We start from the raw sequence: 12,305 nt of genomic DNA, 5'->3' as shown, positions 1-12,305 counted from the left end.
TGAGCACTGGGGAGACAAAGGCGGTCGGGCGTGGCGCCGGTCACCCACCCCCTCGTGTGCCGTTCCGGCCTTCATAGGTGCTGCTACTCGCTAACAGCACTTGCCCCTGCAGTCTGTTAAGGCTACACGGTGGGGAATCTCTGTCTCTGTGTCTCTGCGTGCATCTCAGTGTCGACTACTTTCACGATAATTGAACTGCAGATCCGTGGAGTGTTTCACGGGTAACGCAACTGAGCGGACCGTCTCTCGGTTAGATTTGTACGCGGTGTGCGACCGTGCAAAACGGAGCGCTCGCTCTGCCTTCACCAAATTGTCACCGTTCTGATTTAAAGCTTTCGTGACTGCAGTGATTCACATTCTTGGTTCTTTCGGAAAAGTCACCACGTAGAAGGGAAACAATAAAAAATATATAAAAAACAAAATTATTATTTTATTGTTTCCCTTCAACGTGACTTTACCGAAAGAACCAAGAATATGTCACCGTTGTGTTTCTACGATGAGTCTTTAATCTGCTGCGTGACTTGGCAACGTGGCTCGCCTGCCACAGCGTCACCGGGGATCGTGAGGCTGGGGTGAACGTGAGCGCGGCGACTCCCAACGACGATTCACCGAATGGGGAAGATCCAAGCAAATGGTGCAACAAACGGGAAACTTACCGACGTTCGCGCACGTTCAAGTGCTTCCTGATATTTGTGGTCGAGAGAAGAATAGTCTTTAGCTTCCAGCTTCCGGTCACACTCGCGCTTTACGTCAGGGATCGCCGCGAAAAACAAAAAAAATAATCGCGAAACATTTTAACGGCATTTACCAACTGCACAAAACACTCAGGAAATGCTTGTAGATGTGTGTGTAACACTTGTAGATGTGTGTGTAACACTTGTAGATGTAACACTTGTAGATGTAACACTTGTAGATGTAACACTTGTAGATGTAACACTTGTAGATGTAACACTTGTAGATGTAACACTTGTAGATGTGTGTGTAACACTTGTAGATGTAACACTTGTAGATGTAACACTTGTAGATGTGTGTGTGTGCTTGGGCTACGGTTAAAATTGCGTCTCGATGTTATCTTGCGAACATGTCGCGAACACTGTAGGGGCGGAAGACGGCGCTTCGAAAATTCTAAGACGGACTCGCCGCTGAAAATAAATAAATAAACCTGCAAGATAAGTAAGTTGAAACATAAACGCCGGCGAATGTACGTTCACAGAGCTCCAACGCATCTGTCAATAAAACCGCCCCAAAGAGGAACAAGATAAGACACGAAGGGGCCGTCTAGAACGCTCTCCCTTTTGATATTAGGAAGCTACCGGAGCGACTCACTTTGAAATCTAGATTCGAGGAAAAACTAATTTCTACCGGACATCTGTGAAAAAGAGCTTTACGGCTCATCTGATTCCTCCTGGAGTATAAAGAAATATTCAAATTGTTGCTGCTTAGTCTGTTGTCCTCCCACCTACGCCTGCGGTAAACACGGGTTGGCTACGTACGGTGCAAAAGATGTTCAGCATTAATCGGATGGTAACACCGGCATATAATATATATAAATATCGATTTAAAGCTTTCGTGACTGCAGGGATTCATATTCTTGGTTCTTTCGGTAAAGTCACCACCATGTAGAAGGGAAACAATAAAATAATAAAAAATATAAAACAATAAAATTCTCACGACGTTTCGACTGCAACACAAGACGCAATCATCATCAGGTGTGAAAATCACAGCAAGAACAATTTGAAATTTTCTTGCTGTGGTTTTCAAATGTTCTTGCTGTGGTTTTCACACCTGATGATGATTGCTTCTTGTGTTGCAGTCGAAACGTCGTGATATATTTTATCGTTTTATATTTTTATTATTTTATTGTTTCCCTTCTACGTGGTGGTGACTTTACTGAAAGAACCAAGATTATGTTCCTGTTGCTGTTAAGAAGAGGGCCATTGCAGAGCGTGCTAAGTTATTTTACAATCCACCACTGCCGATGAACTATCAGAAGACAAAAAGGCATTTCCTTATTTTCCTTTTACAAACTTTGCAGTTATTTTGAAGCAGCTTAAAAACACATGTGAGGGCGTATCCAGGACGAAGTGCCAACTTCCGCACGTTACCTTCCACTCTTCCACCACCGCAGTCATTTCTGTGATTTTGAACTGTGCGGTTTCTTCCGCTCTGATTTTCGCCTCCTCAATCTCAGCTGAAATGTTCCGGGATCTTATCTGGAAGAGGGAGATTTCAACAACGGTCACGCTATGCGCCTCGGATTTTGACTCGGTTAAGAAATTCATTACGAAATGCCGTGAAGGCAAAATCTTTGCCGCTTTTTTATATATATAACATCGACGCAAGTTGACGCTCCGCGTGTAGAAACGTAACATCTGCCACGGCACCATTAGGCTCCACCGCACTTGTGTAAATCACAGCTCGCACGCGACAACACGCAGCATCCTCTTCGTCATGAGCGGTGGGTTTGGCTGTCTGCGAATCCGGCACCCTTCGAAGCAAGGCCAAGGTCGTTGATCGTTTGCAGAAACCCCCCGAACCCAACTTCTGTTGATAAGGAGGGGTCAAGAAAATACACGGAAATCAGGTTGCGCAAACCTGCGAATGAATTGCCCTCATGTGAGCGGCGAATCTTTGGCCGGACGCTCCGGTTTTGATATACCGGACGCAAAACGCTCACGGATGATGGGGACGTGGCCAACGATCTCCAAGCAGAACTCTTACGTGATCGGTGAAAAGAGCTCGAGACTTGGTGAGGTTTTTACTTAATAAATGGCACTCTTATTAGTTTTAGCATTAACTGCTTTTTGTTGTGTTTAGGGTTGTTGTCCTGTCCCCCCCCCGCACCTCCGATCAGCACGGTTGGCTACGTACGGCGCGGAAGAAGTTCAACGTACATACGAAGACTCGCACGTAAACCCATAGACTCACACAGAAATCCACAGACTCACACATAAACCCATAGGCTCACACAGAAATCCACAGACTCACACATAAACTCATAGACTCACACATAAACCCATAGACTCACACAGAAATCCACAGACTCACACAGAAACCCATAGACTCACACAGAAATCCACAGACTCACACATAAACCCAGACTCACACAGAAATCCACAGACTCACACAGAAATCCACAGACTCACACAGAAACCCATAGACTCACACAGAAATCCTCAGACTCACACATAAACCCATAGACTCACACAGAAATCCACAGACTCACATAAACACACAGACTCACACAGAAATCCACAGACTCACACAGAAATCCACAGACTCACACAGAAATCCACAGACTCACACAGAAATCCACAGACTTGCACATAAACCCATAGACTCACACATAAACCCACAGACTCACACATAAACCCACAGACTCACATAAACCCACAGACTCACACATAAACCCATAGACTCACACATAAACCCACAGACTCACACATAAACCTATAGACTCACACATAAACCCACAGACTCACATAAACCCATAGACTCACACAGAAACCAACAGACTCACACAGAAATCCACAGACTCACAGAAACCCATAGACTCACACAAACCCATAGACTCACACATAAACCCACAGACTCACACAGAAACCCATAGACTCACACATAAACCCACAGACTCACACATAAACCCATAGACTCACACAGAAACCCATAGACTCACACATAAACCCATAGACTCACACATAAACCCACAGACTCACACATAAACCCACAGACTCACACATAAACCCATAGACTCACACATAAACCCACAGACTCACACATAAACCCACAGACTCACACAGAAATCCAGACTCACAGAAACGCATCATTTGCTGTCTTTCCCCCGCACCTCCAATCAGCACGGTTGGCTACGTACGGCACGGAAGAAGTCCAACGTACTATACATTATACTCGATGCGATTTTTTTTACCAAGACTAAAACTGGAGGTAAACAACATTTGTCAATATACATTATTGGAAACCTCATTTGCCAGTAACAAAATATGATAATTGTTTTTTTACCCTTTTATCTGGCAACAAAACTGACACCTTTTTTACAAGGAGTCATGTTCACATTGACCACAATACCTGCGGTCGGAACGCGTCTTCTGGTCCAACACCAATGTGAGACGAGGCTCTAAAGAAAGCTGTCTCGAGTGTGGACCAATCAATTTCAAGGACAGTGCCACATACATTATCAGAGTTGTTGTTTGGTGTTTGCGTTCCGACCGCAGGTATTGTGGTCAATGTAAACATGACTCCTTGTAAAAAAAAAGGTGTCAGTTTTGTTGCCAGATAAAAGGGTAAAAAAACAATTATCACAACAACATTTGTCAAGTTCATTTCGCAAACCTCCTCCAAGTGTCTTATCTGCTCCATGTAGTCCGCTAACTCCGCGATCGCGTTGTCGCGTGCTCGGTCGTCCTGCCGCTGCCGCTCAAGCGAGTCGATCTCAGACTCCAAATCCTTGATCTGCAAAGTGAAGTGAACTCGGTCAGGGCGAACATTTGCAGTCACGGTAACGACTGCTTAGGTTTTTAGATGTTAAAAAGGGGGTTGTTTTAGAAGTGCTGTCAACGTTAATAGGTCACCACGCCCTGTCTGCTCTTTATAAAGTCAACAACAACAACAACAACGCCGGACTTACACATTCTGCGCCTAAAGTATCGCACGTAAACCGGCTTCAGACATTGACTCACAACGGCACACGTCACACAAAAACCTTCAGCATGAACCACTAACAACTTACTGTTAAATTTTGATTTAAAGCTTTCGTGACTGCAGTGATTCATATTCTTAGCTCTTTCGGTTAAAGTCACGTTGAAGGGAAACAATAAAATAATAAAATATATATAAAACAATAAAAAATTCTCACGACGTTTCGACCATGACACAAACGGTCGTCACCAGGTGTGTCGGTTTGCATAAATTTATTTATTTTTAAACGGTGTATTTATTTATAAAAAAACGTCAGCACCACGCGCAGCGATTTGACAATTTATTTAGAAGGACTAGTCCATCTATGTTCTGCAAAGAGGAGGGGGGAGACGAAAAATTAATGAATGCTGTCTGAAAGCCACCATAAGCGTGAACAATCAATTAAGACCTGAAATGGTTTATCAAATCCTTCCAATGATTGCTAAGCCAGAATCCATCTTCTCGGTTGAACTTGTCTCTGTGCTTGTATATGTGGATAGCCTCATGAACGAATCTCTCATGGCAGCCAGATGGCTTAAATAAATAAATAAAACACCGTCCGGAGATAAATAAATAAATGCGGACCACCACTTCCTTCAAATGTTTCTTGCCGTTGCTTTTCACACCTGATGACGACCGTTTGTGTTATGGTCGAAACGTCGTGATAATTTTTTTATTGTTTTATATATATTTTATTATTTTATTGTTTCCCTTTAACGTGACTTTAACCGAAAGAGCTAAGAATATGAACTTACTGTTAAATGAAATACAGTAAGCTTTATCCACGGTTGTCCTTAGCCTCCCCCGCACCTCCGATTAAGAACGGTTGGCTATGTGCGGTGGGAAAGAAGTTCAATATACGGGTGGAGGAGTCCATGTTATAATCCGGGATATACGATATACAATTTTTTTTATCAGCCGGTGTTAGTGAAATAAGAAAGTCGGTGTCTTTTTTTGGTATGAAAAATAACAAGAATAGGTTTTACCTTTTCTGGGTATATACAACAGGAGGTGTTTTTTGTTTGCATTTTTACTGCAGGTATTGTGGTTAATGCAGCGACATGAAAGCTCGTAAAAAGGTTTCAGTTTTGTTGCCAGAAAAAAGGGGGAAAATCCCTCTTATTATATTTTGGTACTGGCAAAGGAGGTCTAATGATGATGTAGATGCTCACCCCGAGCCCTCATTACTTTGATAGTGGCATTGTCTTTGAGCTGTGTGACGCCTTTTGGCGTCATCTGGTCGAGCACCAAATGGGTCGAGGCTCAAAAGAAAGCCGTCCCTTGGTGTGGACCAATCAGTTTCAAGGACAATGCATCATATTATCATAGTGTGTGTTTTAATAATGATGATGATGAAGTATGTGTTTTGTTTGCATTTCGACTGCAAGTATTGTGGTTAATGCAGCGACATGAATCCTTAATAATAGGGTTTTTCCCCTTTTATCTGGCAACAAAACTAAAACCTTTTTACAAGGATCCATGTCGCTGCATTAACCACAATACGTGCAGTCAAAATGTTTGCATTTTGACTGCAGGTATTGTGGTTAATGCAGCGACATGAATCCTCGTAAAAAGGTTTCAGTTTTGTTGCCAGAAAAAAGAGGAAAAACCCCTATTATTATTACAGCAGCAGGTGTTTAAGATGTTCCAACTCCAAGTAGACACCTTCTGCAAGGTCTCAAGCACCGCATTAACCACCATGTACCTGCGGCGAACACATCGAACGCAAACACGCTCCGGTAATGATACATGCGTTGCCACGGAAACGTTTTGGCGCTCACCTTGTTTTCATTGCGGCTGTCCTTCCGGCGGTGCGCCTCCCGCTGCTCGTCCAGCTCGTGAACCTGTTGCGGTTCGCGTGCAACAGACGTGTTGGGGGTTGATGACCCTCACCTCCTGATTGAAACGAGGCTCGCAAACTTCTTCTTAAAACAGACCGCGCGGCAAAACACTCCCACGGACTGCGTTCATCGCCACCGTGCGGCCGCTTTGCCACCGACCAACGAGCGTAACTGTCCGAGGTGACCGACCGGTACTATTCAAGCGCGGCGTCTTTAAACGTTGAATGTGTCAGGTGACACAATTAGTGCTGGAAATGTGCACCGGTCAAGCCCTTATCAGTGTATACCTTATCACAGACCAATTCAGACCTTATCGGTCACCCTGTGCCTTTATACATCTCAATGTTCATCCTATACACTACACACGACACAATACACTACACACCAGTCAAGCCCTTATCAGTGTCTACCTTATCACGGACCAATTCAGACCTTATCGGTCACCCCGTGCCTTTATAAATCTCAATGTTCATCCTATACACTACACTACACACTATACACAACACCTTACACTACACACCAGTCAACCCCTTATCAGTGTCTACCTTATCACAGACCAATTCAGACCTTATCGGTCACCCCGTGCCTTTATAAATCTCAATGTTCATCCTATACACTACACTACACACTATACACAACACTATACACTACATACCAGTCAACCCCTTATCAGTGTCTACCTTATCACAGACCAATTCAGACCTTATTGGTCACCACGTGCCTTTATAAATCTCAATGTTTGTCCTATACACTACACTACACACTATACACTACATACCAGTCAAGCCCTTATCAGTGTCTACCTTATCACACACCAATTCAGACCTTGTCGGTCACCCCGTGCCTTTATAAATCTCAATGTTCATCCTGTACACTACACTACACACTATACACAACACTATACACTACACTACACACTATACACTACACTACACACTATACACTACACACCAGTCAACCCCTTATCAGTGTCTACCTTATCACAGACCAATTCAGACCTTATCGGTCACCCCGTGTCTTTATAAATCTCAATGTTCATCCTATACACTACACACTATACACGACACCTTACACTACACACCAGTCAACCCCTTATCAGTGTCTACCTTATCACGGACCAATTCAGACCTTATCGGTCACCCCGTGCCTTTATAAATCTCAATGTTCATCCTATACACTACACTACACACTATACACGACACTATACACTACATACCAGTCAAGCCCTTATCAGTGTCTACCTTATCACAGACCAATTCAGACCTTATCGGTCACCCAGTGCCTTTATAAATCTAAATGTTCATTCAATACACAGCACTACACACTATACACTACACTATACACTACACACCAGTCAACCCCTTATCAGTGTCTACCTTATCACGGACCAATTCAGACCTTATTGGTCACCACGTGCCTTTATAAATCTCAATGTTTATCCTATACACTACACTACACACTATACACTACATACCAGTCAAGCCCTTATCAGTGTCTACCTTATCACACACCAATTCAGACCTTGTCGGTCACCCCGTGCCTTTATAAATCTCAATGTTCATCCTGTACACTACACTACACACTATACACAACACTATACACTACACTACACACTATACACTACACTACACACTATACACTACACACCAGTCAACCCCTTATCAGTGTCTACCTTATCACAGACCAATTCAGACCTTATCGGTCACCCCGTGCCTTTATAAATCTCAATGTTCATCCCATACACTACACACTATACACGACACTATACACTACATACCAGTCAACCCCTTATCAGTGTCTACCTTATCACAGACCAATTCAGACCTTATCGGTCACCCCGTGTCTTTATAAATCTCAATGTTCATCCTATACACTACACTACACACTATACACGACACTATACACTACATACCAGTCAAGCCCTTATCAGTGTCTACCTTATCACAGACCAATTCAGACCTTGTCGGTCACCCCGTGCCTTTATAAATCTCAATGTTCATCCTATACACTACACTACACACTATACACAACACTATACACTACACTACACACTATACACGACACTATACACTACACACCAGTCAAGCCCTTATCAGTGTCTACCTTATCACAGACCAATTCAGACCTTATCGGTCACCCCGTGCCTTTATAAATCTCAATGTTCATCCTATACACTACACTACACACTATACACGACACTATACACTACAAATCCTCGACTCACTGAGAACGAGGTAATGCCCCCCATTAAAGAACTAGAGGAATCATAAATTGATCAGAATAGACTACGTGGCAGTCTGCATAACAAAAATATACAGGGTGCGTATCTTAAAACTATACTCAAGTTTACTGAGACGCAAAACTTGGGTACACTTTTAAGACGAATTTCAGAATAGTCCTCATTGTTTCAACTGTCACACCAGAGGATTGATCCGTCTACTTCTGGATTGGAAACCTAGTGTGCTAACCAATACATTATGATAATCAATGATTTAAAGCACTTCGTAGAGTACTGTTTTATGTTTCGTATTTACCAAGTTTGTATATTTCTGTACGTGGGCTTCAAGCTGTGCATGATGTTGCGTTTTGGCAGATTCCAACTCTTCCCTGGATTAAAAGAAAAAAAAAACATCATTGCAGGCGTAGTGATCGTCCCACACGATTCCCCGGGACAGAGTAATCAAGAAGGCGGGAGCAAACACATCCACGCGACGATTGGTTAGGGAACGGGGAGCCAAGAGGATTGGCCCGGAACATTCAAAAGGTAAAAGAGCGAGAGGGTTGGGTGGGCGTCAGGTGGGACGGTTAGGCCAGGTTCCATAGTTCCATTTGCATTTATTTGGTATAGCCCTGTGAGCCATTCGGCTCTTGAATCAGGTGCAACCACAACAAACAAAAAACATGAACAAGAAAACATCTTAAAGTGATTATGTGACTGTGCAAACAGAAAATCCAGGAAAAAAAACATCAAAATATTCCTGAAATAGCACCGTACACCAACTCTGTGTGCAAAAATCCCAGTGGGATGCAAGTCAAACAACAACAACCACAATACAACTTAGATTAAGGCCATCAGTCTAACTCCGTACTACAATAAACAAAAACATGGCCAAACCAAATACACTTTTCAAAATCACCAAAATAAAAGCCATAAATGCAATGTAACAGTGATCATAGGGACTGTGACCGAATTTTTTACAATAAACTACATAAATAACATGCAACACCAAACCCTAGAGCCATATTTTAGGCCACTGAATAGCAGTGGCAGCTAGAGGTGTACAACTCCTCCAGAGCAGTTTTGAGTGAAGATCTCATAGGTAGTGATGGAAGTTGCAGGTGAGGGTGAGAGAGAGGTGACGATTGGTGGAGTGCAACGAGGGGCGGAGCCAGGAAGAGGTTAAAAGAGGGGGCGGGAGGCGGAGTTGGGGTCGTTGCGGGAGAGAGAGAGCGGGGATGAAGGTGTGGACCCATGCCGTGAAATAAAGACCTTACCATGTGGATAAAGGGCCAGAGTCGTCTTTCACAGAGATGGGAGTTGTGTTTGTAACAAAAGTATGTCATCCACAAAAAGGAAAATATTGTGAATTGAAAAGCCCCCCCAAAAAAATAGGCAGGAACAACTTACTTTAGTATTATTATTTGGTTCTTTCGGTAAAGTCACCACGTAGAAATAGAAAATAATAAATTACATCATACGACGTTTCGATTGCAAAGCAAGCAATCATCATCAGGTACAAATGAAAGAGAAACAATTCCTAGTAAACTTAGAAATATAATGCAATACAGCGCAGAATGTCAGCTGACATAACAGTCAACACCCTACCTGGTTGATTACGTTTAAGAGAGAGATAAGACACAGAACCGGAGACACATACATATACAGACGCATAAGCGGAAAGAGTTAACACAGAGACAGAGAGAGAGACACATGTATGGGCATGGTTCTTTGCGGTAAAGTCACCACGTAGAAGGGAAACAATAAAATAATAAAAATATAAAACAATATAATTCTCACGACGTTTCGACTGCAACGCAAGAAGCAATCGTCGTCAGGTGTGAAAACCACAGCTGGAAATTTTCAACGAAGTTTATGAATCAGAACTTACGTTAGGTTTTTATTAATCGATTCCAACTTTTGAACTTTGACCTGTAACGCAGCTTCGTTGCGCTTTGTCGTCTGAAAACGAGAGCGTGGATCATTTTGTAAAAACAGTTTTGCGGTCTGCAATGTCCCACAAAGATGTGCATCGTGCGTACGTCCGAGCCAGAATACCTCAATGATGTCGGTAAGTTCCTCGTTTTGTTTCGCCACGCGAGAGAACAGCTCGGTCAGTTCCTCGTTTTCCAAAATAACCAGCCCCAACCTGTTTCTGATGTCAAGGCTGCATATTCTGTTAAAAATTCAAGATCGTTCGGGTACTTTTATTTCACACGCGGTTACTTAGCTCCAGGATATAAAAAACCATAAGCAACAGTTGTGTAAATCCAAGAGAGGAGCAATTTATTCTCTGGATTGTACGATGCTGTGGAATGTTTGATGCACCATAAACCTTGGCCCAGTGTCAATAAAGCTAACAAACACACACATCGATATTGGGTAACATTATACTATAATCAGTAAGAACTTGTTTGCGATATCTACTATTTTCAGGTTTTATTTTATCTATCGTTTGAGTCAATTGACAAGCATTCATCCGAGAAAAAATAAAACCATGATTTTTAAACACACTGCCAAACTGTCTCAAAGCTTCACGATTTTTTGTCCGAAAGCTATTTATGGAACCAACGCTTAAGCTACACACACACACACAGACGACATTGCCTGGGACTTGACACCTGTCAAGCACGCCGATTATTCACCGGCGTTTTATATCTTTAACCCGTCGATGCCATGCGTTTCAATAAACTCTACTTCCCTGGTGTCTACTTCCTGAACTCGGATAACCCTGTAGGGCAGTGGCTCTTCACAACCTGAGGGTGCGAGATTCCCTTTCTGGGGGGGTGCGAGACACGGCCAGATTTGTTTTCTTTAGAAGGTGAAAAAACAAAACGCAAATTTAGCGCGGATACGTTAGTACAACTACTTTGTTTCATCAACCCCTGTGTATTTATTGTGGCCTTACGTCCCACAGCGGGTGCAGAGGAGTTGCTGTGTACAGTAAAACCTTGGATTGCGAGTAACTTGGCCTGCGAGTGTTTGGCGAGACGGGCTACATTTGTAAATAAATATTAACTTGATAAACGAGCGAGGTTCTCGCAATACGCGCAGCGCACGTGTAGACACGCTTTGTACTGCCGGGCGTCACGTGATCACAACTGATGTACCGAGTGCTCTGATTATACGCGAGTGCTTTGGATTACAAAACACGTTTCCGGAACGAATCGTGCTCGCGATCCCACGGTTTCTACCGTATCGACGTCGTACGACGTTGTTAACGGCTGAGAGCCACAGGGGGTGGCAGGCTGCGGTCAAGGTGAAAAGACACCGCTCTCGGGGGAAGGACGGCCGGGGGTCGAAACGATAAAAGGGAGAGAGGGCGAAGGGGGAGGAGGAGGGGAACGCCTAAATGCACCCGAATGAGCGAGCTGAAAAATAACGCTCCAACATTTACCTCTCCTGAGACAGCTCTGATTCCAGGACGTTCGCCGCGTTCAAGGCGTCTCTGAGGTCATTCTCCAAGACGCGCTCTTTTGCTTTCGCTCCGTTGAGTTCGCTCTGGAAGTTAAACGACGCCCCAAGATGCGGCGCCGGGCGACGCGAATTGC

General features: G+C 43.5%; 1 protein-coding gene across 5 annotated transcripts in view; it reads right to left on the bottom strand.

The window, feature by feature from the left end:
- Nucleotides 1-12,305, bottom strand: part of LOC116957685 (uncharacterized) — a 48,955-nt gene that overhangs the window by 15,818 nt on the left and 20,832 nt on the right. For 3 of the 5 annotated variants that reach the window (XM_076062895.1, XM_076062892.1, XM_076062893.1), the window contains 8 exons: nt 12,152-12,255; nt 10,813-10,930; nt 10,646-10,716; nt 9,071-9,143; nt 6,477-6,539; nt 4,351-4,470; nt 2,106-2,213; nt 657-743 (listed from right to left, as the gene is read on the bottom strand). In XM_076062895.1, coding sequence (XP_075919010.1) covers nt 657-743; nt 2,106-2,213; nt 4,351-4,470; nt 6,477-6,539; nt 9,071-9,143; nt 10,646-10,716; nt 10,813-10,930; nt 12,152-12,255 — 744 coding nt within the window. Of the gene's footprint in view, nt 1-656; nt 744-2,105; nt 2,214-2,402; nt 2,545-4,350; nt 4,471-6,476; nt 6,540-9,070; nt 9,144-10,645; nt 10,717-10,812; nt 10,931-12,151; nt 12,256-12,305 lie in introns of those variants that run through there. The other 2 variants (XM_076062894.1, XR_012939039.1) reach the window with 2 other exon arrangements.

Source organism: Petromyzon marinus, unplaced genomic scaffold, assembly GCF_048934315.1.
Source record: "Petromyzon marinus isolate PM22_M1 ecotype Great Lakes invasive population unplaced genomic scaffold, UKy_Petmar_22M1.pri1.0 PM_G_Scaffold_77, whole genome shotgun sequence".
Lineage (NCBI taxonomy): Eukaryota > Metazoa > Chordata > Hyperoartia > Petromyzontiformes > Petromyzontidae > Petromyzon > Petromyzon marinus.
Note: the sequence above shows the minus strand (reverse complement) of the source record. Positions and strands in the feature narration are given on the sequence as shown.